This window comes from Tasmannia lanceolata, unplaced genomic scaffold, assembly GCF_043159265.1.
Source record: "Tasmannia lanceolata isolate RefF3 unplaced genomic scaffold, GAP_Taslan_0.1 ptg000016l, whole genome shotgun sequence".
Lineage (NCBI taxonomy): Eukaryota > Viridiplantae > Streptophyta > Magnoliopsida > Canellales > Winteraceae > Tasmannia > Tasmannia lanceolata.
The window spans coordinates 13,250,981-13,277,358 of record NW_027518693.1 but is presented as its reverse complement, the minus strand read 5'-3'; the positions used below and the strand labels follow the sequence as shown (position 1 = coordinate 13,277,358).

The 26,378-nt window shown below is 38.4% G+C and overlaps 1 protein-coding gene across 4 annotated transcripts in view; it reads left to right on the top strand.

Moving 5' to 3' along the window:
* Positions 1–26,215, top strand: part of LOC143848025 (methionine aminopeptidase 2B-like) — a 50,077-nt gene extending 23,862 nt beyond the window's left edge. For all 4 annotated transcript variants that reach the window (XM_077356794.1, XM_077356795.1, XM_077356796.1 and 1 more), the window contains 8 exons: positions 9,235–9,334; positions 10,142–10,287; positions 10,374–10,465; positions 10,722–10,816; positions 15,758–15,854; positions 16,605–16,748; positions 16,869–17,086; positions 25,861–26,215. In XM_077356794.1, coding sequence (XP_077212909.1) covers positions 9,235–9,334; positions 10,142–10,287; positions 10,374–10,465; positions 10,722–10,816; positions 15,758–15,854; positions 16,605–16,748; positions 16,869–17,086; positions 25,861–25,971 — 1,003 coding nt within the window. In that variant the 3' untranslated portion in view covers positions 25,972–26,215. The remainder of the gene's footprint in view (positions 1–9,234; positions 9,335–10,141; positions 10,288–10,373; positions 10,466–10,721; positions 10,817–15,757; positions 15,855–16,604; positions 16,749–16,868; positions 17,087–25,860) is intronic.
* The last annotated feature ends 163 nt before the right edge of the window (positions 26,216–26,378 follow it).

Sequence of the window (26,378 nt, the reverse complement as noted above, 5' to 3'; positions counted from 1 at the left end):
TTCAGGCTGCATATTAGGGGATTAAGCGCCTAAGTGATGATTCTCTCTATAGGGTAATTGTGGAAGGAGATTCTTCAAATGTAATTAGTTGGCTAACTGGGAGAGTGGCTCCCCCGTGGAGATTTTTGAGTTTCTTTGAGGAAAGTTCTGATCTCACTTTAGAGTCGTCTATGGTTTTTAAGCATGTAAGACACGAAGCAAATGGTGAGGCGGATTCCCTCGCTAGATCTGGAGTTAATAAAGAGGGGTTGGAGTGGTTCGATTTCCTTCCCCCGTGAGAAGTTTGTACTATATTTTCCATTGTATTTTGTTTTGTCTTTTATGTTCTTCTTCTCTTTATCTCTGGTGGACCATCTCGGTTCCCCCTTTTTCAATATATTACCATTTCAAAAAAATCAATGCCTTGCGATTTGATTCAGGGGAGAATATCTTTCCACTGAATTTCAGCAGTCCTTACGAGTAAAGGAAATCCATTCTCAAAGAAGTTTCCATATACCACAACAGAATGGGGTTTTGAAGAGGAAAAATGGTCATCTACTATCCGTTGTTCTTACTCTCTTATTGAACCTGGTGTTCCTCATTTTCTTACTCTCTTATTGAACCTGGTGTTGCTCATTTTATGTGACGCGAAGTAGAACTTATTGTTGTTCATCTTATAAATTCTCAAATTTATTCTATATTAGGCAACAATTCTCCTCATAATTGTTTTTGTGGCAAACCTCATGGTTATTCCTTTCTCCTTATCTTTGGCTGTGATTGTTATGCGTATCTTCCTTCTCATGAATTTAATGAGTTATTTAACCAAACCTTTTTTTGTCCTCTTAGTGTGATCTTTTAGGTCCCTTCATCTGTCACTAGCACAGTTCCCCTAGTTGCAATGATCTACTTATGTTTTGTTCCTTTTCGCTAGTTTGTGTGAACAATATTCTTTTGCTGATGGAGTTATTCTCCAACTTCCTTAAATAATTGTGTTCTCTGTGGAGCATGGCCTTTAAAGTTTAAACGGTCTCTCTCTCTCTCTCTCTCTCTCTCTCTCTCTCTCTCTCTCTCTCTCTCTCAACAAGTCCATTCATTCAATACTATTGTATCATAGATGGATGATCCTTCATTTTGAGAAAGTCCAAATGCAATGGAAGAGTTCAAATTTTATAGGTATTTCGGGGATTTGGCTGGATGTTTGAGCTATTAGGGGTGTGACATCTCATATTTTGAGGTATGATATGAGATTTTTTTGCTGATATTTCTTGGCCATATTGTGTTGATGTTGGACCTTCGCTTCGTGTGAATTAGTCTGAAATATCCTTTTGGTATTTATCCCTTGGATGCACATGCTTGATCTTTTGTATCGCTGCTAAGGGACTCTCTCCCAATGTTACCGAGATCGCCTTGCCACCCTCCGACCCGCGATCCGGGTTCGCCGACCCGAAACGTGGGTCGATTGCGACCCGGATCGCCAAAAATGGCGACCCGGGCGACCCGCGAGATAGGGAGAGATGCATAAAGAGGGAACACTTCAGTGGACTAGGAAAAGAGAGTGGCACAATAGTTTATTAGTTTGTTTATGTTTTTACATTTTTATTTAAGAATGGGTAGTTATTTTTTGTTTGCTTTCATTTAAGATTGAGAATGCAATATATGTTGATACTTAATTTAGTGATATTTGGAGATCTTCAAATTTTATATATTACTAGTTGCAGTCCCGTGCGATGCACGGGGCGGCCCAAAAAAGAAAGATTTATAACTCAAAAAGAAATTATTTCATAAATTTGATTACAAAAAATTATATGGTATAAAATAGTATAACATAATATTTCGGAAAAACCTGATTAGAGAATAGTAAAAATTAGTATTCTAAAAAATTGCACGGGGCATATCTGTTGATGAGTGCGAATTCGTGAGAAACCAATTCTTTTTTAAAGGAAATCCTAAAATATGGCGTCAAAATAACGTTTGGAATTCTATGCATTGTGGGAACTCCAAGTTGAGCTCTTAATAGCATCAAAATAGCGTTTGGAATTCCATTCGTTGTGGGAACTCGAAGTTCAATTATCAAGCGTTTTTTCATGTCGGAATGCAGTGGGGGTGCCACATGGCGACACCCCAGCTTACCACATTCAGCTTTGTAGATAATTGCTATTCTTAATAATTGCTTACCACACCCGTGCGATGCACAGGGCGGCCAAAAAGTGAATGTTTATAAAAGAAATGTGAACAATTTTCTCATGTAAATCAGGTGCATTACTCCTAATCAAATCTCAAATATATTTCGTACCTCATGATATCAAAGCCTCATATCAAAAGAAATGGCAAACATAAACTTCAATAATATAAATGACAAACTCAAATAAATTTCACATTTGCAACAGTCAGTCAAGTAAGCAATAGTTCAATTCGAATTAGAAAGGAAAAAAATAAAAGAGATACAATGTCATGCCGTACTATCACCCTTTGCTACTGCAAAGAAGGCTGAAACAAATCCCATCCTTGAAGAACCTTAACAGCTTAATTCTTAGGATTGGACGGCTTCAAGAAATTCCTTCAACCCCCTTCTCTGAAACCCCACCAATAGAGTAAATGTCAATGGAGTAATCTGATAAATTGAGAAGTCACTTTTACTACATTTGTGACATGTCAACACAGAACTACATCAGAATAAGTACACATGCCAAATCTTGAACTCGTAATGTAATGCATGAAAAAGAAGGAAAAAAATCAAGAATTGATGAAGTTTTGATGTAGAGCAAGCAAGAATTGATGCAAGTTCGCAGCGGAGGAAGGGTACCGAAGTGATCTATAAGCATTTAAATGCGTTTTTGAGAGACGTTTCTGGGCACTTATTATAACCCAAAGGAATAGGTTTTTCAATTATGAAATATCAATGCGTCAGAAATTAACATGCCATGTATACTTGAGCGAGGAAGGGGAGGGCTGCCACATCATCGTGAACAGTGGAACGGCCCTTTCTCCTTATTATATATATAAAGAAAATGCGCGATATCACACTTGAACACAGTAAATAGTGCTCAAAAGGAAAGTCAATTCTCTCTTCTCCATAATCAGCTAAAATCTCATTACCCTTATATGTGTGTATATACATATAGATTTTCAGCACAAGATATATATTATTTTAGAGCAGATAGATTTTCACATGATAGAAACCGAATGAGAAAGATCCTAAGGTTTATAAAAAATTCAAAGTTATAACAATGGCTGAAATTTATAGATAAAAAAAGATCCAAGAATGAAATTACAGGAATCTACCTGCTAAGTCGAACTGAGATGCACTCACTTCTTTAGGACCAAAAACAACCAAAGCCCTTCATAATTTCATAATCCATCAACCTAAAAAGGAAAAACTAACAGAATTCATCATCATAAACAACATAAAACCCATCTCTAAAATTTAAAAAAACACAGAAAAGGAAATGAATAAAAAAATCAAGAGGCAGAATCTACTCACCTCCATCCCGAGGGTTATCATGAGGTCTGCAAATCAAAACCAAAATAAACCCATCAAAACTGATATATTATAGACATAACATTCTAAATGGGACTTGAAACAAATATATTAATTATAGGGAAAAAATGCCCAATGGCAATAATTGAAAATAGCTAAGCATAATTTTGGTGTGGACAACATATATATAATAAAAAATAATGATGCAATTCATATTTACAGCCATATACATGATACCCACAACCCATTTCAAATATTACAATGGAAAAGAAAGAAATTCCAAAACATAGCATTCGAAGCCGGGAAAAAAACCCAAAGCCTGTCACGAATTTATAATGCAAGAATCTAAAAAATAAAATAAAAAATCATTGTTATAAACAATATAAAATCCATCTAGAAAATTTCAAAAAGAAAACAGAGAAGGAAAAAATATAAAGATAATCAAGAGTCTGAATCTACTCACCTCCATCCCAAGGGGTATCGTTAGGTCTGCAAATCATAACAAAAATAATCCAATTAAAATTGATAATTCCAAAATGTAGACAACCCAAAAATCACCATTGCCAATAAAGCACATGAGAGTAGATCCAGACTCCAAATCCAAATCCTATAATAAAAGAGGATTAACTCTAAAATGTGTTTGTATCCCTTTAGTTTGTTGGCCTTGATTATTTCGGGGATGCAGGCCTTAATGAGAGAGATCGAACATCAGTCTCCATTATTTGTTTTCTCCTCCCATCTAAAATTGAATTTACATTTAGAATCAAAATACTTCCAAATAAAAAGGATAACATCTCTACAACTCATCAGAAAAAAATAAAACCAACTCCTTTTGTATATCCATGCTATCAATCTTCGCAATAGAATTTCAAAAGTGGAAGCGACAAACTTACAAATTAGACTGTGGCAAAACTGAAGCCCTATTTGTTACAATTCATTCCGCTCAAAATTCCTAAAACACATCATCAAACAATTAACAATCACACATCATCAAACATGCTAAATTTAAAATGCTCTTTAATTTATTTTTTATTTTTTGACGAAAAAATATCTATGAAGTGAGAAATTGAGCAATCTAGAAGACAAAAACATGAAAGGAAATTGTATCGATGTAGCAGACTTTAATGGGAATGCATTAATAGCAAAAACTGTAATAGCGTATTTTTAAGCGTTGTGGAAAGGGGAAGAGAATGGATTTAATGCGAAAGAGAAAATACATACGTCTATTTTAAGTAAAGCGAAGTTAACGTTTTAGGGAAGTTAAACGTTTGGGAAAGAGATTTCCGTTTATTTCTGGATCTAAATGGCCATACAAAGAGACGTGATTATGGAGATTATTTATTTCCTCATTTAGGGAAGAGATGTGATTATATATAATTAATAAAATCGGAATGCAAAGGGGTGACGTATTGGAAAGGATTTTAATTACTGATTTTAAGGAATATTTCCAATATAGAGTAGAGTATTCTTTGGGGATAGAGGAGGGGTTGCCATGTGGCACCACCACAGCTTAGATAATGAAGAGTCACAACTTTTGGGGGGTTTTGGATGTCTGGACAACCACGTGCAAAGATAGAAACGGAAGTATAAAATTTTTTGAAATTTGGTGGAAAGAGGGGCTGACACGTGGCACAACCACAACGTACCACATTCAGCTTTATATATAAGTATAGATGCATTGGATTGGAACTAGAATTTTCATTTTGAATATATGTGAATAGCATACACGAGGTTTTTGGTTTTGTTTATTAAATGTATGTAGCATGGGCTATAAAATGAAATTTTATATATATATATATATATATATATATATATATATATATATATATATATATATATATATATATAGTACTAGAGCCACCCAAATTTGGGTTCCAAATCGACCAACGAGCCGAAATCGCAAACCGACTTAGCCTACCCTCTTCGTACCGGGCTACCATCGTACCCCGTACCCGTTCCCATACCGCGTACTGGAACGAACCGCGTTCCAGGTAACCTTGCTCTCTCCCAATTGGGAAGTTAGGAACCTCGTCATGGCGTCTCTTTTTTATATGCGAGAGATGGTATTTGATTTGGTGATTCATTTACTATCGAACCCATTTAGTTTAGCTTTGATTTTTTTTTCTTTATTTTAATGTTTGCCTTTTCATTTTTTTTCTTCCTTTTTTGGTGAATGATAACGTGAACTTATTTAAGGAGGCAAAGAATACAAGAATAGAGGGGATGGGATGACTCGTCGACTAAACAAACATCTATAAAACAAACGAACCACATCAACCCAAAACATAGCTACAAAATAGTTAAATTGATGAGGATCATAGGAACTTTTAGAGATTTTATTCAATATGACTTTTAGAGATTTTATTTTCATGTTATCTAGTTTTTGGGATTTTACTTTCCATGTTATTTTATTTCCATTGCATATGAGGGCCTCATGTATTGGACAATAGCTTTTGGAATACTACTGAATTACAGCCTTTTCTCCCCTCTTTTCCTTTCTCCCCTCTTTTCCTTCTTCTCTTCTCTTCTCTTCTTCTTCTCCTGGCCTGGCCTGCATCATAGATCTTGTGCAATTGGTAGTTCATCTCTATCAACCTCAGTCCTAACAGATGAATCTGCCACATAATTTGTACTTCTAGGAATATGCTTGAGAGAATGCAAAATCTTTATGTACAATCCAAAACTTCTAAAATGATGTTTGCTAAATGTTAAGGCATGAAGCTCATCTTGATACCCATTGTCACATTGGATGGGTCACCCTTGTTTGGTTCTTGTGTGGATTTTGACCAGAGCTAGGTTCAAAACCAAGTCTCGCGAATACCATTATTCATGACCTTTTGGTCGAAGATTTGTTTAACCGAACTAGCTATGATTTAACCGACACTTTGAATTTATTGTTGACACACGAGTCGTGCCATGTACGATGCGACACGCGTGTCCACACGTGTTGACATTCCTTTGGACACTTTTAAATGTACAGCTGGTAGTTTTGGGCTTAATGTTGGCGTGGCGCACGTTTTTGTACCGTGTCAAGTGTGACATTCTATTTTATTATAGAATAATGTGTTAGCCTCTTTTATTATTAACTCTTCTTCTATTATAAACTCTTCTTTGAGCTCTTCTTTTAGCTAATATTTATTTTCGGTAGGTAAGTTGGGATTGAACCTCCGACGTCCAAGTTGGAGAGCAAAGCCTTTGACCATTGAACTAGAGGCTCAATCCTTAGCTAATATTTGTTGTTATAACCATACCCCCCCCCCACCCCCACCCCCTCAAAAAAAAAAAAAAACACACACACACACACACCCAAAACCTAAAACCCTAAACAAACTCTTATTCCAATACTATATTCTTTGTATCATAATGGTCTAGGGTTGCAAATGAGCCGAGACGAGCCGAGTTTGGCCCAGCTCGGCTCGACTCGTTAAGCTCTATACCTGAGCTCGGGCTCGAATCAGGCTCGTGAGCAGCTCGCGAGCCTTACTGAGCTCATAATGGGCGCCCCAAAATCCTACATATTTTGGGCTTTTTTGGACCTCTTTCTCCTCTGATTTCTCAGCTCTCTGGTCTTGATCTCCCTCTGTTTTACCCTCCTGATCTCTCTGCTTTCTCTCTGTATCTCTCTAATTTTCTCCTGCTCTCTCGATCTTTGTTAAAATGGGGAAGAAAACCCTAAATCTGAGAGTTCTGCCCCCCTCTATTTTCTCCACAAAAATCCCTCTTTGAGAACCTGAGAGATGGAAGGAGAGAGAGAGAGATGGTGGTGGTTCGAGATTGTGGCCGGAAATGATAAAGGAACTCGCAGGAGTTAATGGGGGATGACCGGAGTTAGGGCTTGAGGTGATAATAATGGAGGAATTGTGGTGGAGATGATGATGGGGAAAAGGGAAGGGGGTGGAGAGGTGGCTGATGATGGTGGTGAAGAGGGTAACCGGCGGATGGTGGGTGGAGCTCAAGCTCCCTCTCTCTTCCTCTCTATCTCTCGTTCTCTCCTTCTCCCTCTGTTTTCTCAACGAAAAATGAGAGACCCCTTTGAAACCCTAATTGGATTTCTGCTTTAAAAGGGAAGTGATATATTTCGCCCCTTGTTCTTCTCATGGACAGCCCCCTTGTATTGTATTTGACTACCCTTTTTACACCATGGGGGGTGGTCTGAAGTGAAAAGGGGCTTAAAATATATATATATATATATATATATATATATTTACTTCCCCTTCTACTCAATGGACAGCCCTTTTGATGAATTTATGTCTACTCTTTAAATATATTAAGTTCTTAATGAGCCTTAACGAGCCGAGCCGAGTCCGGCCTAGCTCGGGCTCGGCTCGTTAAGCTTAACGAGCCGAGCTTGAGCCGAGCCCTTACCGACTCGAGCTCGAGCGAGCTTCCGAGCCCGAGCCCAAACTAACACCCTTATAATGGTCTCCCTTTCTTCTCATTGTATATTGGAGACGGAAGATAACTAGATTAAATTGATGAATGCATTGTTATTTGATTATCTTGTGTTCGGCCCGTTAGGTGGAATTGTCCTTTTGATTTCTTTTCATTTTTGGCTCCCTTCCGTTGAAACAAGACTAAAAAACTCGGTGTCGAAAGACTCGAAACTCGACACATGAATCAGTATCGACAAATTTTTTTTTTTTTGAAAGATAAAAGGGGTGTTTTTGTAGACAAACACTGTCCACAAATTATAATTATACATACTTTCTATTTTAGCCGTGTCCCCATTTCTGAATTTTGGGGGTTTGTCGTGTCTGATCCGTGTCGACATGCGACGCTCGTGTCCGTGTCCACAAATCATAGCGAACTAGAAATACCCATTTCATGAATAAAATGTGATCAATTGACGATCAAACAATTCTACTTGTTATAAATACCATTTATTTCTTGAATCAAGAGATCCATGGGTGGAGTTCCCGATGCATATAGGTATAAATGGTCTAGTGGGATAAATAATTTCCAGGAACATTTGGACTATGGTGGACTATAAGGTGACTGAAAGAATTTCGAAAAACCCTAGCAGAGCAGAGAAGAGGAATTGGAAAGAGAGAAAAGGGAGAGGGGTTGTACCGCCTAATCATCCGCTTCCCGAGCAACCTTAACCTAGGCAGCCGACCTCAAAGCAGTTGCCTTCCACTATGTACAGTAAGTATTGTCCTAGAAGGGTAAAAACATTATTTTCCCTCTAAACATTGGGAAATGAGTATGTTTTTCATGGACGTGTACATTGTTTCTATTTTCCACGATATCTATATTTTTTGTTTTGTTTGTAATATATATTATTTATTTAAATAATAATTTCTTAAATGCCCTGGTTGCTGATCACTTCCCAGGTGCACAGGGACAATTGCATGTTCGAATTGACAACTATGAGTTTTTTTGTGTAGAAAGCTCCAATGTGTATAATACCAATTTTGTTGAAACAACATTACAAACATTGCATTGTGTGATACTGTCTATTTCTTTGGAGTTGGACACATAATGTACACACATGAAGATACAATTTTTTATTGATACATATCATCCAACTGAAAATCTGATAAATGTAAGAATTTGTTTCTGTTTACTGCTGATAAATTGCTGACATAAATTCACTTGTAATTCCGATTAAGCAAGGTTATTTGAGTGCATTTACACCGTCCTTTTTCTGTTGATGCTGGGTTTTTGCAGTAATTTATCACAACTTTGTTTCAATTCTTGTGAGTGTTTTTCGTTTGCCAAATTTAATCTATTACTCTTCATGGAGATTGATTTTTAAAGTTGTCACTGCCTACTAGTAACATTTGGAGGACTTCCTCCGAGGAAAAGAGGGAATTGGAGCGCCTTGAGAAGCCGATTTACGATGCAGTTCGTCGGGCGGCAGAAGTTCATCGACAGGTTATTCTTTGATCGTGTATAAGGACATGCTGTGCTGTATGATACCCGGATATGGATATGGTCATGAACACACACACACACACACACACACACACACACACACACACACACACACATGGGAACTGAGATGTGAATCGGCATTTTCCAAATTCTAGGACATGTATACAAATACATGTGTCTCATACCGTGAGATTAGACACAAGATATTTATGAATAAAATACCATACAACTTAACTGGATAACCTAGAAGATAGTTAACTCAACTCAACTAAGCCTTTGTCCCAAACTAGTTGGGGTCGGCTAATGAATCCTTTAGAAAATTTTCATGAAGAAAGTGAAAGGATCTATCCGGCTCAAATTGACCGAGTCTAATCTTGGCACTAGTTGGGTTCGTCTACATGGATCATTTTCTTCCATTCTATCATATCCAAGGTCATGTTCTCTGTTATGTTCCTAGCCCTTAAGTCTTTCCTCACCGTTTCTACCCAAGTTGTTTTCGGTCTGCATATATAAGACTGACACGCTCAAACTTCTAACTGCAAATGTGTCAAACTTCTAACTGCAAATAGGAAATTGAAAATAGTATATATTAGACCGACATGCTCAAACTTCTAACTGCAAATATGTGTCACTAACATTGGCCCTAGAGAAATATCCGGGTATCATAGGTTGTTCTCCAATAATCAAATATCTTTAAACAAAAATCTAATATATTCATTGTTTTATAACATAGAATAGTTTGTTGATGAAGAACAGTTTTGCCTCAACTTCTAACTTGCACATAAAATTTTTTTTAATTGTGATTAGGTTCGGAAATATATCAGGGGTCTTTTAAAGCCTGGGATTCTAATGGTCGACCTTTGTGAAACCTTGGAAAATACTGTCCGAAAACTAATTTCAGAGAATGGCCTCCAAGCTGGCATTGCCTTCCCAACTGGATGCTCGTTAAATTGGTAATGTGTTTTCTTGAGAACCCACATTGATCACAATCTTTGTTCTTAAACAGTAATTGTACTCAGGATGATCTTTTACTTGACAGGGTTGCAGCACATTGGACCCCAAATTCTGGTGATAAAACTGTACTTCAATACGATGATGTCATGAAGTTGGATTTTGGAACCCAAGTTGATGGTATCCTCTACCACATTATCCCATTATTGATGTTATTACTTAGGATACATTATGTTCATCTAATGTTTGTAGATCTTGGGGACCTTCTCGGTCTCCTTTTGTGCTTTTGAGCTTTGCAATGGAATGATCATTACTAGAAAAAATGTGTGTAATGTAGTTTGACTCCCTCTACAATATGAAACTGATAGGGATGTCTTAGTTTAATTATTGACTACTGAATGTTGATGTCTTATTGTAATTGTTGTAATTGCTGTAGGACACATAGTTGATTGCGCATTTACAGTGGCATTCAATCCGATGTTTGATCCATTGCTTGAGGCTTCAAGGGAGGCTACAAACACTGGAGTTAAGGTAGTGATTTGCCCCTTCTTGCAACCTTTAGAAATAATCTAATGATGATTACATGGTTGAAACATGTTTTAGTAATTATTATTGGCTAATATTGGGTTGATTAAGGTTTGATGGAAGTAATATCTTATTTTCACGAGCCTTGCTTTGGAAATTTTGCTGACATTTTCATTATATTCTTGTGGTTAATAGCTAAAGTACTATCTGTTCATTTTGTTTTAAGGCCTTAATCGGTTAGAAGCATGGTCATGGAAAGTGTCTTTTGTGGTAAATAAGTATAGACTCGCAGAATTTGATGAGCTTCTGGTATTTCCCGAGAAAAATGTATGCAAATAGGAACTAAAACAGGTAGAATCATGTGTAAGCAAATGAATGCCAGAAGATTTCCTCTAGAACTCACCATGCAGTACTAGTTGCTGATGTTGTTTTAAGTTTCTTTTAAAAGCATACCAGATTACTTCTTGGTCTCATTATGCAATGTACAATCAAGATTCAAAGAGGAACACTGAGAATGAGAGCCCATAATTTGAAGAGGCATTCCATGATTTTTCGTGAGAATGGTATTCATTTTAAAGAAGCAACGGGTGCTTTCCTTTTGTTACAGGGCGAGGTATGCTAAGATAACAGTTGAGGCTCCAATCCGATGTTTATCAGATGCATTCTTAGTCTTAGCATGCAATGAACTATCTAGATTCCTAGAGGAAGGCTGAAAATGAGATCCAAACCATTGAATGGGCACACTTTTTTTTCGTGAATGATATTCATTATATACATTTCTTACATGTTTTTTGGGAAGCAAGGGTGTCTTTCTTTTGTTAGAGGGAGCGAGAGAGGGAGGGAGGGAGGGGGTAATGGCAAGATATCGGTAGAGGAGACATGTTGTCCCTAGAAGGGGAGAGCTGCAACTTGTGCATCTTTTTATCTTCTTCTCTTTTAGGCTTCTATACATGCATGGGTCATGCCGCGTGCATCTGCTTCTTTGGTCTCTACTTCCTTTCTGTATGTTTTACAGATCTTCTGTTTCATCAAATCTCGGTCCTCAATGTTGTTATCGGTGAATGCTCCCCCGCCTTTTGTTCTCTGTTAAGGATTTATCCCTTGCAAATATTTGTTTCCTTTGCTTGGCCTTTCGGTTCTTGAGAGAGGATTCTCGATCATTCGATCTGCAACTTCCAGAACTCCATATCATTGGGGGAGGTGATTTCTTTGTTTCCCATCTCATACCTCTCCTTCTCTTGGTAGTAAGGTTTTCTGTTTCTAGCCTCTTTTGATTTCTTGTCTTTGGATGACGATTTTTTTCTTCTTTTTTTGGAAAAAAAAACTTCTTTTAGGCTCACCAATTCTATCCATTATAGAAGCTCCAATTACAATACATGCATTTTTAAGTAGCCAAATTTCTGAGTTCCAATGTCCCCGTACCTCATCTGAATTTGAGATATAGAACAGTGATTTCCTGAAATAAATAACAAAAACAGTACTCAGCTGAGAATGCACCTATTTTATTCATATTTCAAAACAACAAAAACAGCACCCTCTGAGAGGGTTTGTATGTGTGGAACACACTAGTTTTTTATGTGTGGTCAGATGCCCTCCTTCTTGGGTCTGGATTAATCACTGCAGGCGGCAGCTGGTTTTTGAAATTCATCCAGAAACTGCATCTCTAATTGTTCACCCCTTGTGGTGGTGTCTTGAATTTTGTGAGCCTTTCCATCTGCGGACTTCTTTGACATATTGTTATATTCGGAAATAATCTAAGGCAGGGATTGTGGAGGAGGTATAGGGAATGGATCCTCTGGTATAACTAACTAATTCTCAACCCACAGACTGATGCTTCCTCGCTGCTGGATTCAAAACTTTTCTCTTTATGATTTACAGTAGTTTTATTTTTCTCAATAGCTCCATAAGCAAACTTTTGAAATGGTATTTGTGACACCGCCGACATAGTTTCTCTCCATGCAGGGAACTTCTTGGAAAGGCTTGTTTTAAAATCACATTAGTCATTCAGCGGTGGTGGATCATGTTGACCGTGAACGTGCTTGATGTAATGGAGGATCCTGCATAAGGACAAGAAACTAGAGCGCTGAACCGGGTCAATTTGTCAGAATATTTTGGTTAAGTTAGCGAGGGACTTTGGTATTGGAAATGGAAACAACGGCCTCATGGCTGCCCTAATATTCTTTCTCATTTCATCTCCTTGGAGATGACCTCTTCAAAGGAAACTTTACCTGTCAGCAATTCAAAACAAATCATTTCAAAGCTATAGGCATCCACTTTCTCTATGTACTTGGAATTACAGGGAATCCCCGACTGTTTTGCTTTGATAGAATGTTGGAAATGCTCAAATCTCTATGATAGATCTTGTGAGGATGCACATACCTCATCCTCCTTGCTATTTGGAGCATGGTATTCACTGCAACATGAGCGAAGGGAACCTTTCTCTTGGAGAACATATTTGGTCGATTAAACCTCTCCGGAGGTCGATCTAAAACGAACCCATTATCCTTGATTAATTCGATCAATCCTCTCAAGTGTCCACCGGAGTTGAAGGTGCCTAATGGATAAACATGCAACCTAAGGCATGTGGAGTTGAAGGTAAGGGTTCTTTCTGAAGAAGTTTATCTTTTCTAGGCACATCCTTTTGCAAACTTAGGTGCCAACTGCCAACACTTCAATTTCTTAGCATTGACCCGTGTTGATGGACTCGTGTCGGAACTCCTTTAGACACGTCTAGCAAGTTTCATAGTAGAAATGAAAAAAAAAACCCCACTTTATGCGATTGTTGTGTTGTCCAACAGTTTCTAATAGTTACATGTATTATCCAGATTCTTTTAAAAAAATGTATCACTTTTTTTACTATTTCATAGGAATTTTGCAGACTTTTTGACAGTTTCATAGGACTGTTGCAATGGCTTTTTGACTGTTTCATAGGATTGTCACTTTTTGACCGTTTGATAGGACTGTTGCACAGTCTTGATTTATCAAAAGTTAAGTAACAATGCTGACAATGCTCAGATTTTCAGTTGAATGTTTTACAGGCTTTTTACTTTTTGCCAATGGTTTTATTAATTCTTTTGTCATTGAACCCTATCTTTTTAAATGTGTAACGATGCAACAATAAAGGAGTACCTTTTAATTGAAAGACATTCTATCGTCATCAGTCAATGGGTTTTACATATTCTTATTTCTTAATGATATTCTAACATTTTTAAATGGCTATTGATATTGGCACTACAATGTTTTAATAATTGCTCAAACTCAGCTTGTCTTTTCATTTTTAAATTTTAATTGACTTCTAACAGCTTTTGGAATTGTAATAGCTTTTAGCAGCTGTTTAAATCCTAAAAAAGAAGATGAGTTAGTGCAATTATAGAAACATGGTAGTGCCAATATCCTTAGCCTCCGATTTTCATTGCAGTCGCATATCCGCTTCTAGTCGTGTCCCCGTTTCTAGATTTTAGGGGATTGCCTTGTCCGACACTCGGTGTCTGTGTCGGCACACGACAGTCGTGTCCGTGTCCACAAATCATAGAACTCCACACACTTTAGTTTGCTTGTTTATCCATTAGGCCTTTCTGTTATTTTTGTGGCCCGTTAAACTACTTAGACAAGAATCTAGACCTGTTCCTATGAATACATCTGGTGATTCTTTACATTGGATGATTTCCCCATCAAGATGACCAGTTTCTGTATCTCCATGAAATATTTGAGCTTTTCCAGACACAGTCAATGTCTCACTTTTTATAGTGTCAGTTAACAAGCACACTTTCCATGCTCTTTCTTTTTCGATGCAGACCTCCATTTGAAGCACCATTTTGACTTGCACTATATTGATCATGACTTTCATTTCCAATCAAATTATCATTGTTTTCTGAAAATGCCGAGTCACTCACTCACTCATCTAATCCAACAGAGTGAAGCTTACTTATAGCACTACAAATTGTTCCGATAAAATATCTGGTTCGCATTTACTTCTACGTTTACATCACCATGTTTAAATGTATGGATATCTTCTGTGGATCAGAACACAACTTTGACAGCCTTTTCTCTCTCATTACTACATTATGATCGGTGATATTGAGCATCACTCGTGTTACTAGAAATAGCTTCATGAAAATATCTTCCTGTAAGAATGTCCTCTTCAAATACAACTTGAAAACCAGAAAGACAGAAGCCTGGTCTTCATTACCAAAACAATTCATAACAACTCTAATTTCTATAGCAGCACTTCTATCCTTGGTCTTCTCTTGACAATTTTGGCTACCCCTCCACTTGAATTGCCTAAAGTATATATAAAGGAGGGAGCCAGTTGGGCGGATCCTCTAGCTCATACATGTCAGTGCCGGAAGTGAAAGTGGGGATCAATGTAGGAAGTGAAAACGAAAAGTGAGGGCTCTCGGGGAGGAAGCAGAAAGCATGAAGGGTTGAGGAAGTGTAAAGGGAAGTGCCAGGGAGAAGGGAACAAGAAGCGTAGAAAGTGAAAAATTAGTGAAAAACATAAAAATTAAAAATAATTATAAAAATTAGTGAAAAATGCAGTTGCATGATGCTCGGTGACATACTTGCAAAAAGAAGAGAAAAAAGAAAGAACATTTGGTTTTACATGAAATAAATCCAAGTACATCGAGTGAAATCATTCACAATGATGACATAGAAACAGGACCAGACAATGAGGAAACAACGCAGGATCACAAATATCAAATGGACAATTTCAAAAGGGAATGATATACAAATATTATCATCGAGTAGTAGTTTTTGTTTTATTTATCTTGTACCAGTTGTTGGTTCTTTGTTTTGAATTTTTTTTTTTTTTTACATCAAAGACTTCTTACCCAATAAGTATAAATTAGTAAGTTCCAGGAAGAGCTATTATTATCATGCATGGATCAGATTTTGAATTTTGAATTTATTTTTGTGTGTGTGCAATTTCTTACTTCCTATGTTTAGGAATCCGGAATAGATGTTCGCCTATGTGATGTTGGTGCTGCAATCCAAGAGGTCATGGAATCTTATGAGGTTGAAATTAATGGAAAGGTGTTCCAAGGTACGCTTGTTATTGTAAATTGGCATTTTCCCCTTGTTGGTAGGTGAAAGTTAAGATTTCTTTTATGTGTAATTTTCTTTAATCTTCAGTACAAACTGTAACCTTATTGCCATATTTTATATTTCATACAATTTCTGAATCATCTGGGCACCCTAAATTAGCAACCAGTTCCTTGCGTTTCAACAATATGAATGCAGTGACTTGGATCATAGTTGTTAGCTTGTAATATAGATTTAGATTCTTCTTTCTACTTTCTACTCTTAAAATAAAAGTAATGATTCACATGTATACCATATGATTGCATGAAGTTGCGGTAACTATTAGTTACAACTTACAAGTACGACCATCTCAACTTCGTGTTGTTTTGAATGAATTTTTCCTTCTTTCTTTTTTCTTTGTTTAACAGTTCAATCTTTTAGTCTTTGAGTATTAACTATATCGTTACAAGTACAACCATCTTTCAACTTCACATTATTTAAATGAAGTTTCCGTCCTCTTTCCTTTGTTTGAGTGTTCAATCTTGTTGTCTTTTAGTTTTAACTATATCATTACAACTACAACCATCTCAACTTCACATTGTTTTAAATTAATTTTCCCTCCTCTTTCCTTTGGTTGATGGTTCCATCTTTTAGTCTTTTACTTGGCTTTATGAGATCTGGTGCTTGTGTAGTGCTCCTTTTCAAATGTAACATGTTCTCTATCATCACTATATCTCTATGCTAGCCAAGTGTCATTGATTTCTCTTGGCAGTTAAAAGTATCCGGAACTTGAATGGACATAGCATAGGGAGCTATCAAATCCATGCTGGAAAGTCTGTCCCAATTGTAAAAGGTGGAGAACAGACAAAGATGGAGGAGGGTGAATTTTTCGCAATTGAAACTTTTGCATCAACAGGTAAAGATGGGTGACTCTGTTGGTTTAATTATTCATTGTTTATGGATAATTATTACAAGGGGTGGCACTGGATGCCACAACCCTGATTAATGTCAATTTCCTTCCCCTTTTTATGCGCAGGGAAAGGATATGTCCGAGAAGATTTAGAGTGCAGCCATTACATGAAAAATTTTGATGTAGGACACATACCACTAAGACTGCCCAGAGCAAAACAGCTGCTTGCTACAATCAACAAGAACTTTTCAACCTTGGCCTTCTGCCGGCGGTATCTAGATCGTCTTGGGGAGTCAAAATACCTAATGGCACTAAAGAACCTGTGTGACACTGGTATTGTTCAGGTAATTCCCATTGAGTAGCCGTACAGTTTGTTATTATTATGAATCCATAGAGCAAGTGTCCTTTTCAGTTTTCTTGCGTTTTTGTTTATAATCAATTCATTTGTTAAAATAGGTCCTAATAGAATTTTCTTGGACCAAATATAATTGTGGTTACATATGTTTTTAAATTCAACATTTATTATTTTATGTTATCTGCACTTCTTTCCATGGCTATGTGTTTTACTGTTAGTTACTTGTTTTGACATTGGAATTTGTGAACACTGCATCTTTTGGTGTTCTTGCCTTATTTTAGAGGTATTTTGTTGTATCTTACCCCAATTACTATATATAATCTCTTGTTGTTTGATGAATAGTAAAATTTGTTACGTTCACTTTGTTGAGGAAGCAAATAAAAGTGTTTTAAGTTAGCTAACATTGGCATTGTTTTGATTAACTTAATGGTGTGGAGTGATAAAACAAATGTTGCAGCAGTTTATATGCTGCTTTTTTTTCTAGTCAATATTATACTTATTTAACCTCTATTTTTCTTCACAAAATATTTGCTCTACCCATGCCAGCATGCGTGTGCATGTTCATGTGCGGCACATTTTCGAGACACATGCCTGGGAGACATTGCTTGCGCATTGACTTGAGATCAAATCTCATGTTCCAATCTTAACTGCCAACAGCTTATTTATGTTTCTGTGAATAGAGCAGATGGAGAGTGTGGTAGATGAGTAGATCTCTTAGATGCATTTTGAAAACAGTTGAACATGCACTTCCAACTGATCTCCTCCCGTCTGAAGAGCTCATCGTAATCGAATTTAAGTGTCGATCTGAGCTGGGTTTCAGTCTCCGACAGAGGGTCTGCTTCTTCCTTTTTTTCCAAAACCTCAAGGTGATTCAGAATTTCAACTTTCCTTTTTAGTGAGTTCTCCTTTTCAGCCCTGGCCCATAGCTTAATTCTTCCTTTCAACTCCCTTATTTTTTTACAGAGAACGAATCCCTTCCACCCAATATGCGAAGAAGATGACCACCAACCCTTAATCAATTCATTAAATGCTGGTGTTTTGCACCAGGCAATATCCATCCTGAACGGGCATGAGACAATAGGAGCCTCCCCAAGTGTTAGCATGACAGGATTATGGTCGGAGATTGGCTTAGGTAGTGCTCGGAGGGAAACCAAAGAGAACATGTCAATCCATTCGCTTGAGAGGAGGGCACGATCGAGTCTGCTCATCACCAGGTGATCTTGATTGTTAGACCACATAAATTTGGCGCCACTTAGAGGTAAATCAAACAATTCACAATCCTGAATGAATTTAGAAAATTGCCTCATGCTGGTCGTGATTCTCCCCAGGGGATTCTTCTCTTCTGGAAGTCGTATGGTATTAAAGTCACCACCAACTATCCAGGGGCCAGCCCATTGACTATGGATGTTAAGTAGCTCTGGCCATAATGTCTTTCTTTCCCGAGCCCGAGCAGGTCCATACACCGATGTGAGCGTCCATTGAAGTGAGGAAGCTTTGGTAGTGAAAATGATCAAAATAGAATGCTCCCGAACCCAGCAATCCACCATATTAAGTACGCCTTCTTTCCAAATAATTATAATCCCACCTGAGGCTCCCCTGGCATCTTTGGCTACCCATTGACCATCAGTTCTTCCCCACACACAGTTAATGATTGTATCAGATATCCCAGATAATTTGGATTCTGTGATAACAAAGATGTCGGGTTTCTGACTCATACACAAATCCTTAGCCGCTAGTCGTTTTCTCTTCGTCCCCATACCCCTGATGTTCCAGAAAATAATCTTCATCATTACTAATATTAAAGAAACCAGCCCGAAAATCACTCAAGACAGACGCTTGAGTTCCCTCAAAGCTTTCGTCTTAGCTTTTGAAGATGATGGTGAGGGGTCTATTTTGTCCCTCACAACAATCTCAGACAACATTTCTTTCGTAGCCATAACATTTTCATCGAATTGAATGCCCAGATCAGATCCCATTGATGCCATCCTTTCAAACTCGACCGGATCACCACTATCAGAAGGTGAGACATTAACTTGAAGCAAACATTCCTGAATTTTGTCCTTAAGCTCAATTTCCAGCGAATCAAAGCTAGAATTATGGGCAGGAGTGCCAATAGGGTGATCGTCATTCGCGACATCAGCGAGATCGGTCTGAGGGGCTAGGCCAGGTGGAGATGCCTGCCGGTCAGAGGACACCGGCCTGGAAGGAAGGCGATCAGTTGAGCTCGCATGTGAGGACGCGTCTCCGGAGATACCCTCAGTGAAGCCGGCCAATGAATCACGGGAATTAATCAGTTTCGAAGGATCTAGACAATCAAGGGCAATCTGTGAGGGGTGAATTTCAGCACTAGGGCATACTAAGACAGGGTTTTCAGCCGATTGAGAAGCAATCTTTTCGCCGGGCGGATGGCTCCCTGTGTCGACTTTGGGCCCATGATCCTTCGCCACTTTAACGCGAGATACTCCTCAAGTATTTCCTCCTGATAGCGATTTTCATGGGCAAAGTGACTACGATTTCGAATTGAGTATGATCTGCGATGCAATGAATCTCTTATTCTTGATAGACAAATAGTTCGCGCTGATTCCATTAAAGGATCTCTTCCCTGACTTATTTGCAGTAGCCATGCACAAGGAATCCATGGTTAAGGACGGGTTTGAGAGGAGTGGTGAAAGGGTCTTTTGGAGGCTGATATTTAGAAGGAACTTCTTTGGTAGAGAACTACAATCGATGGGTAGGCTTCTTGAGATGTTAGAAGGGTGCTATATCAAGCAATCAGCTGTTAGAAGGGTGTTAACAGTGAAATCCTTCTACCCAAAGTTGTCAGAATCGTACGATTCTCGATTCGAATCGTACGATTCAAATCGAATCGTACACCTCACGATTTAAATCGTTAGCTTGAATCGTTTTTGGATTGAATCGTACGATTCAAGTTTGAATCGTACGATTCGATCGTGAATCGTACGATGCAAGTGAATCGTCCGATTCAATCCAGAATCTGTTTTTTTAAATAAAGTGGGCCCCACAACTTATGTAAAAGGGTTTTTACGACTTTATCTTCCCATTCTCTCGACTTCTCATGTTTACGACGCCTTTAGGGTTACAAAAGCACCCAAAAAGCCCAAACCCACTTCGATCTTAGGGTTCCAATCTCCTCCTCCATTCGTTCAAGGCAAGAAGAAGAAGAAAGAGTGGAATACGAGACGAGGAAGAAAGGGAAAAGAAGAAAGCTCTCAAACCCACTTCGGTTTTAGGTAGGTTTTTGTTTTCTGTTTTTTTTCTCCTCCTACCTTCTCCATCACTCCGGCTCTGTTTGTTTTCGATTTTGAGAACTGATTTGGAGTCCAAAACTTATTAGCTCTGTTTGTTTTGGATTCTGAAAACTGATTCGACTCAAATCAGTTCTTAAAATCGAAAACAGATAGGGCCGACCCTTTTCTCTGTTTGTTTTAGATTTTGAGAACTGATTTAGAGTACAAAACTGATTAGGCTCTGTTTGTGTTGGCTTTTGAGAACCGATTGAGTCTGAAACTGATTAGGCTCTGTTTGTGTTGGCTTTTGAGAACCGATTGAGTCTTAAACTGATTAGGCTCTGTTTGTTTTGGCTTTTGAGAACCGATTGGACTCAAATCAGTTCTTAAAATCCAAAACAAATAGTACTGACCCCTTTTAGGCTCTGTTTGTTCTCGATTTTGAGAACTGATTTAGAGTCCAAAACTGATTAAAAGGCTCCTTTTTTTTTTGGATTTTGAGAACTGATTTCGAGTGCAAAACTGATTATTAGACCCAAATTTACGTTTAATTGTGGGTCAAATAATCTGTTAATGTTATGTACTCACAATCCAAAACAAACAGAGCCTTTAATCAATAATAGAAGTCCCGATTTTAATCTAAAACAAACAAGGGTGTGTTGTGTGCCCTATTATGTTTGTTTGAACTGAGTTATGAATGGTTAATTAATTTTACTTATGAGTTATGACAATCGGTTAAGTGGTTATCAAGCATTTCATGTTATTTATTTTAATCGTTTTGAATGGAAAATTTATAATTGCTCTTTTTATTCTTATTTGTAATTTTTCCTATTTTTTATTAATTTTTTCTGATTTTTATATATAAATCTGTAAAAATCTTACGATTTACGATTCGATACGATTCGACCCCTCTTACGATTTACGATACGATTCCGATTTTCAGAACATTGCTTCTACCATTAACTTGTGCCTTGCCATGTGCTCTCCGAAGTAGCTAAAGTGTGATCGATACAAGGTCCTCCAAGAGTATGTACCTTCGGCTGGGCTGCTATCCTTGGACGGATCCAGACGGTAGATTTCGTGCAAAAGCGGGAGATGTTGATAGTAGACCATTTTGCTCTGTGCATAGCGGCGGGGGAATCGGTAGACCATATTTCCATTCACTGCATACTTTTGGTTTTGTTGGAGGGTCGGTCTCCAATTCTATGGAAGAAAAAAGTTAAAGATTCTCTAGTTTTTTTTTTTTTTATGGTTGCAATTTCATTAAAGAATAGGGCAGACCGAAACAGTCAAGCGCAATATACAAGAAGGAAAGAAAAAGAGAAGGAAAACAAAACAATATGCAATTACGGTGGGAGGAAATCAAACATTTCCAAACCGAGCCTGCCCACTCCACCACGAGCTAGTCTATCTGCCTCCTGGTTAGCCGAGCTCCTAATATGATTGAAAACTATTGAAGAATCTCCTATCCGATCTTCGATTTCGTATGAATGTAGACCTCCAAGGCGGCACTATCTCTCCTCGGCCACCTAATGACATTCATTGAGTCACCTTCGACAATTGTGGAGTTCAAGGATTCTCTTGGGATGCACTTTATACCTTGATGAGCGGCTTTTACTTCCGCCTCACTAGAATCCGCTGTCCCATTGAGACCGGAAAAAGCCCATAAGACCTCACCCAATGAATTCCTCAATATTCCACCGATCCCCAACGGTCCTAAATTGCCAAACCTAGAGCCATCAAAGTTTAGCTTGAAGATACCCACCGGAGAGCCTCCCAATTTTGAGCTATGATGTTCCGACCCTCGTTGCTCTCGCATATCATCCTCCATCCCTCCCATAAGTAATGAGCTGATACAAAAAGAAACAAAGGGATAGTTCTCACCCAAGAGATGACCATTGATATTGCTTTAATGTATAGGAAGTAAGGAGACTTTGTAACTCCATAAAAAATCCTAGCATTCCTCTCTTTCCAAAGGACCCATATAACTACTAGAAAGCAAGTTTTCCATAGCACTTTTCCTTTATTCCTCCAAGGAGTCGCCTCCCACCCTTGAAGGAGCTCAGATAAAGAGGATGGAAATACCCATGATATGCCAAACCTCGAAAGGATCATGCTCCAAACCTTCCTCGTGACCTTGCAATGAATGAAAATATGATCGATCGATTCGTCGGCCTCAATGCATAAAGGGCAGTGGTCCATCAACCACATTCCCATTTTACGCAGAGAGTATAGTCTGGATCCGCCCTTTGACAACCGCCCATCCAAAAAAGCATACTCTTGGTGGAGCCTGGATTTTCCACACTTTTGCTTCAGTGGAGTATACAAAGAGAGGCAATAGGTGACAATAGAAAGATTTTACAAAAAAGGTCCAAGTCGAGTCCCAGATCCATATCCTTTTGTCCACAACCTATCACTTAATATAGCAACTAGGGGTGCAAGTTTGGCCTTGTCAGCCCTGACCCGCCTTCAGCCCGAACAGGGTCTAGGCTGGATTTTCCAACCCTGAGGGCGGGTTAGGGTTCATTTTTTAGGCCTTGACTCAAGGTCGGGTCGGGTTCTGGGTTAATGCCTCGGGTCACCCTGACCCGGCCCGACCCTAAGTTTTCTATTATAGAGTGGAACCATCTGTGCATGTTTCTTTTGCTAATGTTTTCTATTATCTTGGATTGATGTTTCTTTAGATTATTATTGTTAATTGTCTCTGCTGCCCGTCATGTTGTTGAATTCATATTGTCTTATTTTGTTCCCCTTCTCTATTTATTGATCATTTTGTTGTATATGATATGTGGTTGCTTTATTTTTGGCCCTCTCAACATTTATTTTCACTAGGGTCAATCAGGGCCGGCGGCCGCGCTGAGCCCTGTAGGGCGGGCAATGGGTTGAGGTTTTTCGGCCCTATCTCAGGGTCAAGGCGGGTCAAGGCCGAGATAAAGGGATCCAGGGTTGCGTAGGGTTGCCGACCCTGTTGCAGCCCTAATAGCAACCTTCAAAATTTCCAAAATACTAGCAACAGAGTCCAATTCTCTATCAAAAAAATTCCTCCTAAACCTTGGAGACGACCTAACGCCTTCCCCGTCTCTTTCAAAAAAGTCCTTCACAAGAGCATCCTTTGACTAGCCACTTCAAAAGGTGATGGGAACAAAACTTTCAAAGGGGCATGAGAGCGCCAAGCATCATCCCAGAACCTAATACGATCTCCAGAATAAACTCTGAATCTCGTACCCAAATTAAAACGAAACCTGATATTAAGAATGTCACATCAAACTGCAACTCCTTTTTTGCCAAAGATATCATTGGATTCCCAAAGACCTAGTTTTGCACCATATTTGCCTCTATGACTTTAGTTCACAATTGTGATCAATCTTCGCCAAATCTCCATAACCACTTTCCCAAGAGAGCTTTGTTAGTTTCCTTGGTTCTTCTAATTCCCAACGTGCCATTTTTGAAAGGTGTGCAGACATTCTCCCACTTTACTAGCGGAATGCCTTTCTCCTCATCGGACCCTCCTCACCCACACACCCACAAATCTTCGTTGAATCTGCTCTATCATGTTGATAATGCTCATAGAGCATTTGAAAATAGACAACTGATATATAGGAATGTTTGCCAAGACTGCCTTGATTAGTGTTAGTCTGCCACCTTTTGAAACTAACTTCCTCTTCCATGGATCTAACCTTTTTTCTATTCTTTCCACGATAGGATCCCAAGAAATCTTCCGTGGTCTACCCTTCCCAAGAGGTAGGCCAACGTAGGTGGTTGGGAGATGGTCCAAGTGACATCCCATAATGCCAGCTAGGCCCTTCGCCTAGTGAAAGTTTTGGTGGCTTCCTTAATGTCATCCGGTGGCTTCGTGGTAGTCACGTTCCCCCATGGAGATTCACTCACATCTTTGAGGAGATCCAGGACGTAGTGAAAGTTTCACCAATCGTCTTCAAGCATATTAGAAGGTCCGCTAATAGTGTAGCAGATAGAGCAGCGAGGGAAGGTGTATCAAAGTGGGAGTTGGAGATGTTTGATGTCCTCCCCTTTGAATTGTTTTTCCTCCTTGTTTTTCTTTTCTTATATGCTTTTGACTTTTGTTTCTCGTTGTATTCTTCTTGGTTTGACCATCTCGGGCTTACCTTGATTTTAATGGAAATGCTACCATTCAGGAAAAAAAGGAGATGGTCATCCATCCTTTGAGCCTACATGATGAGAAAGTTTCAATGAGTGAGAAGAATGTGAAAACAAAGTAGGGGCTCGTGAACATGATATGAAGATGAACACGATCTTTTCAGGAAAGTGGGGCATCACTTGCAATTCAAAGAGACAAGGGCTGGACAAAGATTGGTTCTTAAGAACATATTTCAGACACATGCAAGAATCATATAATGTAGATAACAAGTTATTATTGGTACACATTGCTTGATTGACTTTTTTGTTGGCAAAGATTAAGGTTGTGTCAGCAATCATTCTCTTGATTCTCATTCTGAAATCAAGAATCAGAATGAATTTTTTTGAGTGCTCCCGGCAACATCATCGCATTCGGCAAACTCATGTGTAAGAATTGATTTTTCTGTTTTTATAGCAGAATGACATTTGGCTGTGACAACGAATGGATTCTATTAAATAAATCCTTACCAGTACCAATGTGATCAATCTTAACAGGGCCTCAAGTACATTAGGTTACCTATGTGCAAGAAATAATAAAACTTAGGCAACCATCAAAATCTTATAGACACTCAAATGGTGCAATTCTACTTGATAAACAGCTCAATAGATATGGAAAATTCAGACCCCAACAAACCATAAAACCCACAAAACAAAATGGTTTATATCATATCTGTACTTGAAGAGCACGATAGAAAACCCAAAAACAAGTAGAAAAGAGGAACCCACTATAATTCTTGTTAGATCTTACAGTTGGATCAGTTCCTGAATCAAATAAACACCTGCAGAATTTAAGAAATACCAGGTTTGATCTTCCCTCCCATGATTCGATTGATACTAAATTATGATATTTGGTTCTTCCTCGACCTCTTGTGACAGTTGTTAATTTTAGGCTTTTAGCTTGTTTTCTAAATCTGAGAATTCAATTGTTTTCCCACTTAAACCTTTGACATAGATTTCATGTAGAAGAAGTGAAGAACCCTACCTAGACCTTCCAACTCTCATCCTTCCATAGAATACCCTACATCACAACAGTTGGCCTCTTTGATGTAAGTGCATTTCAGAACCTTTAGGGCCCCCCAACCCTGCATCTGAGTCGTTTATAATTATCCCTCTGGCATGGCCCAATGTAAGGGTTAAGGGCATACAATGTTTGGCCCATTCTTGCTGAAGAATGTATATTAATGTTTTTTATGCTTCTTTAAATGCTGACTGATGACATACATGCTTTTTTCTTTTTTCTTTTTTTCCCTTGTTATCATTTGCTATTGCTGATAAAGTGAGTGAGTGAGACTTCAAACGTTTTGTATGGCAATGTGTAGAAGAAATTGATGGTGATGTCTTTTTTTTATTTTGTTGACAGCAATACCCTCCTCTATGTGACGTGAAGGGCAGTTACGTCTCCCAGTTTGAGCATACAATCTTACTACGACCTACCTGTAAAGAGGTCATATCCAGAGGTGATGACTTTTAAAGTTTCAAGTCTTTCCATGATGCACTGGTCGAGAGTAATTAATATTTCCTGGGATGTTTGTACTTTTTTCTTAAGATTGCTCTGTTGTTTGAATTTGATGGAAAAGTTTTTATACCTGGTCCTGACCTCAACGCTTTCGCTTCACGCTTGAGGAGGGCACGAAAGAGGCTCAACTTGGGATTTTATTATGTAGGTCCCTGTATCTTATATTTAATCCACTGACGTGAATGTTATGCTAGAAGAATTCTGATCTTGAGAGAGAGAGAGAGAGAGAGAGAGAGAGAGAGAGAGAGAGAGCACTAAGACTTACCCTTCCCTATTGACCCACAAACTTAACTGTCTCTACCGACCGCTACCTCCTTATTTCCCACTAGAGATAGTCTGCACGTCATTATTCTTTTATTAAG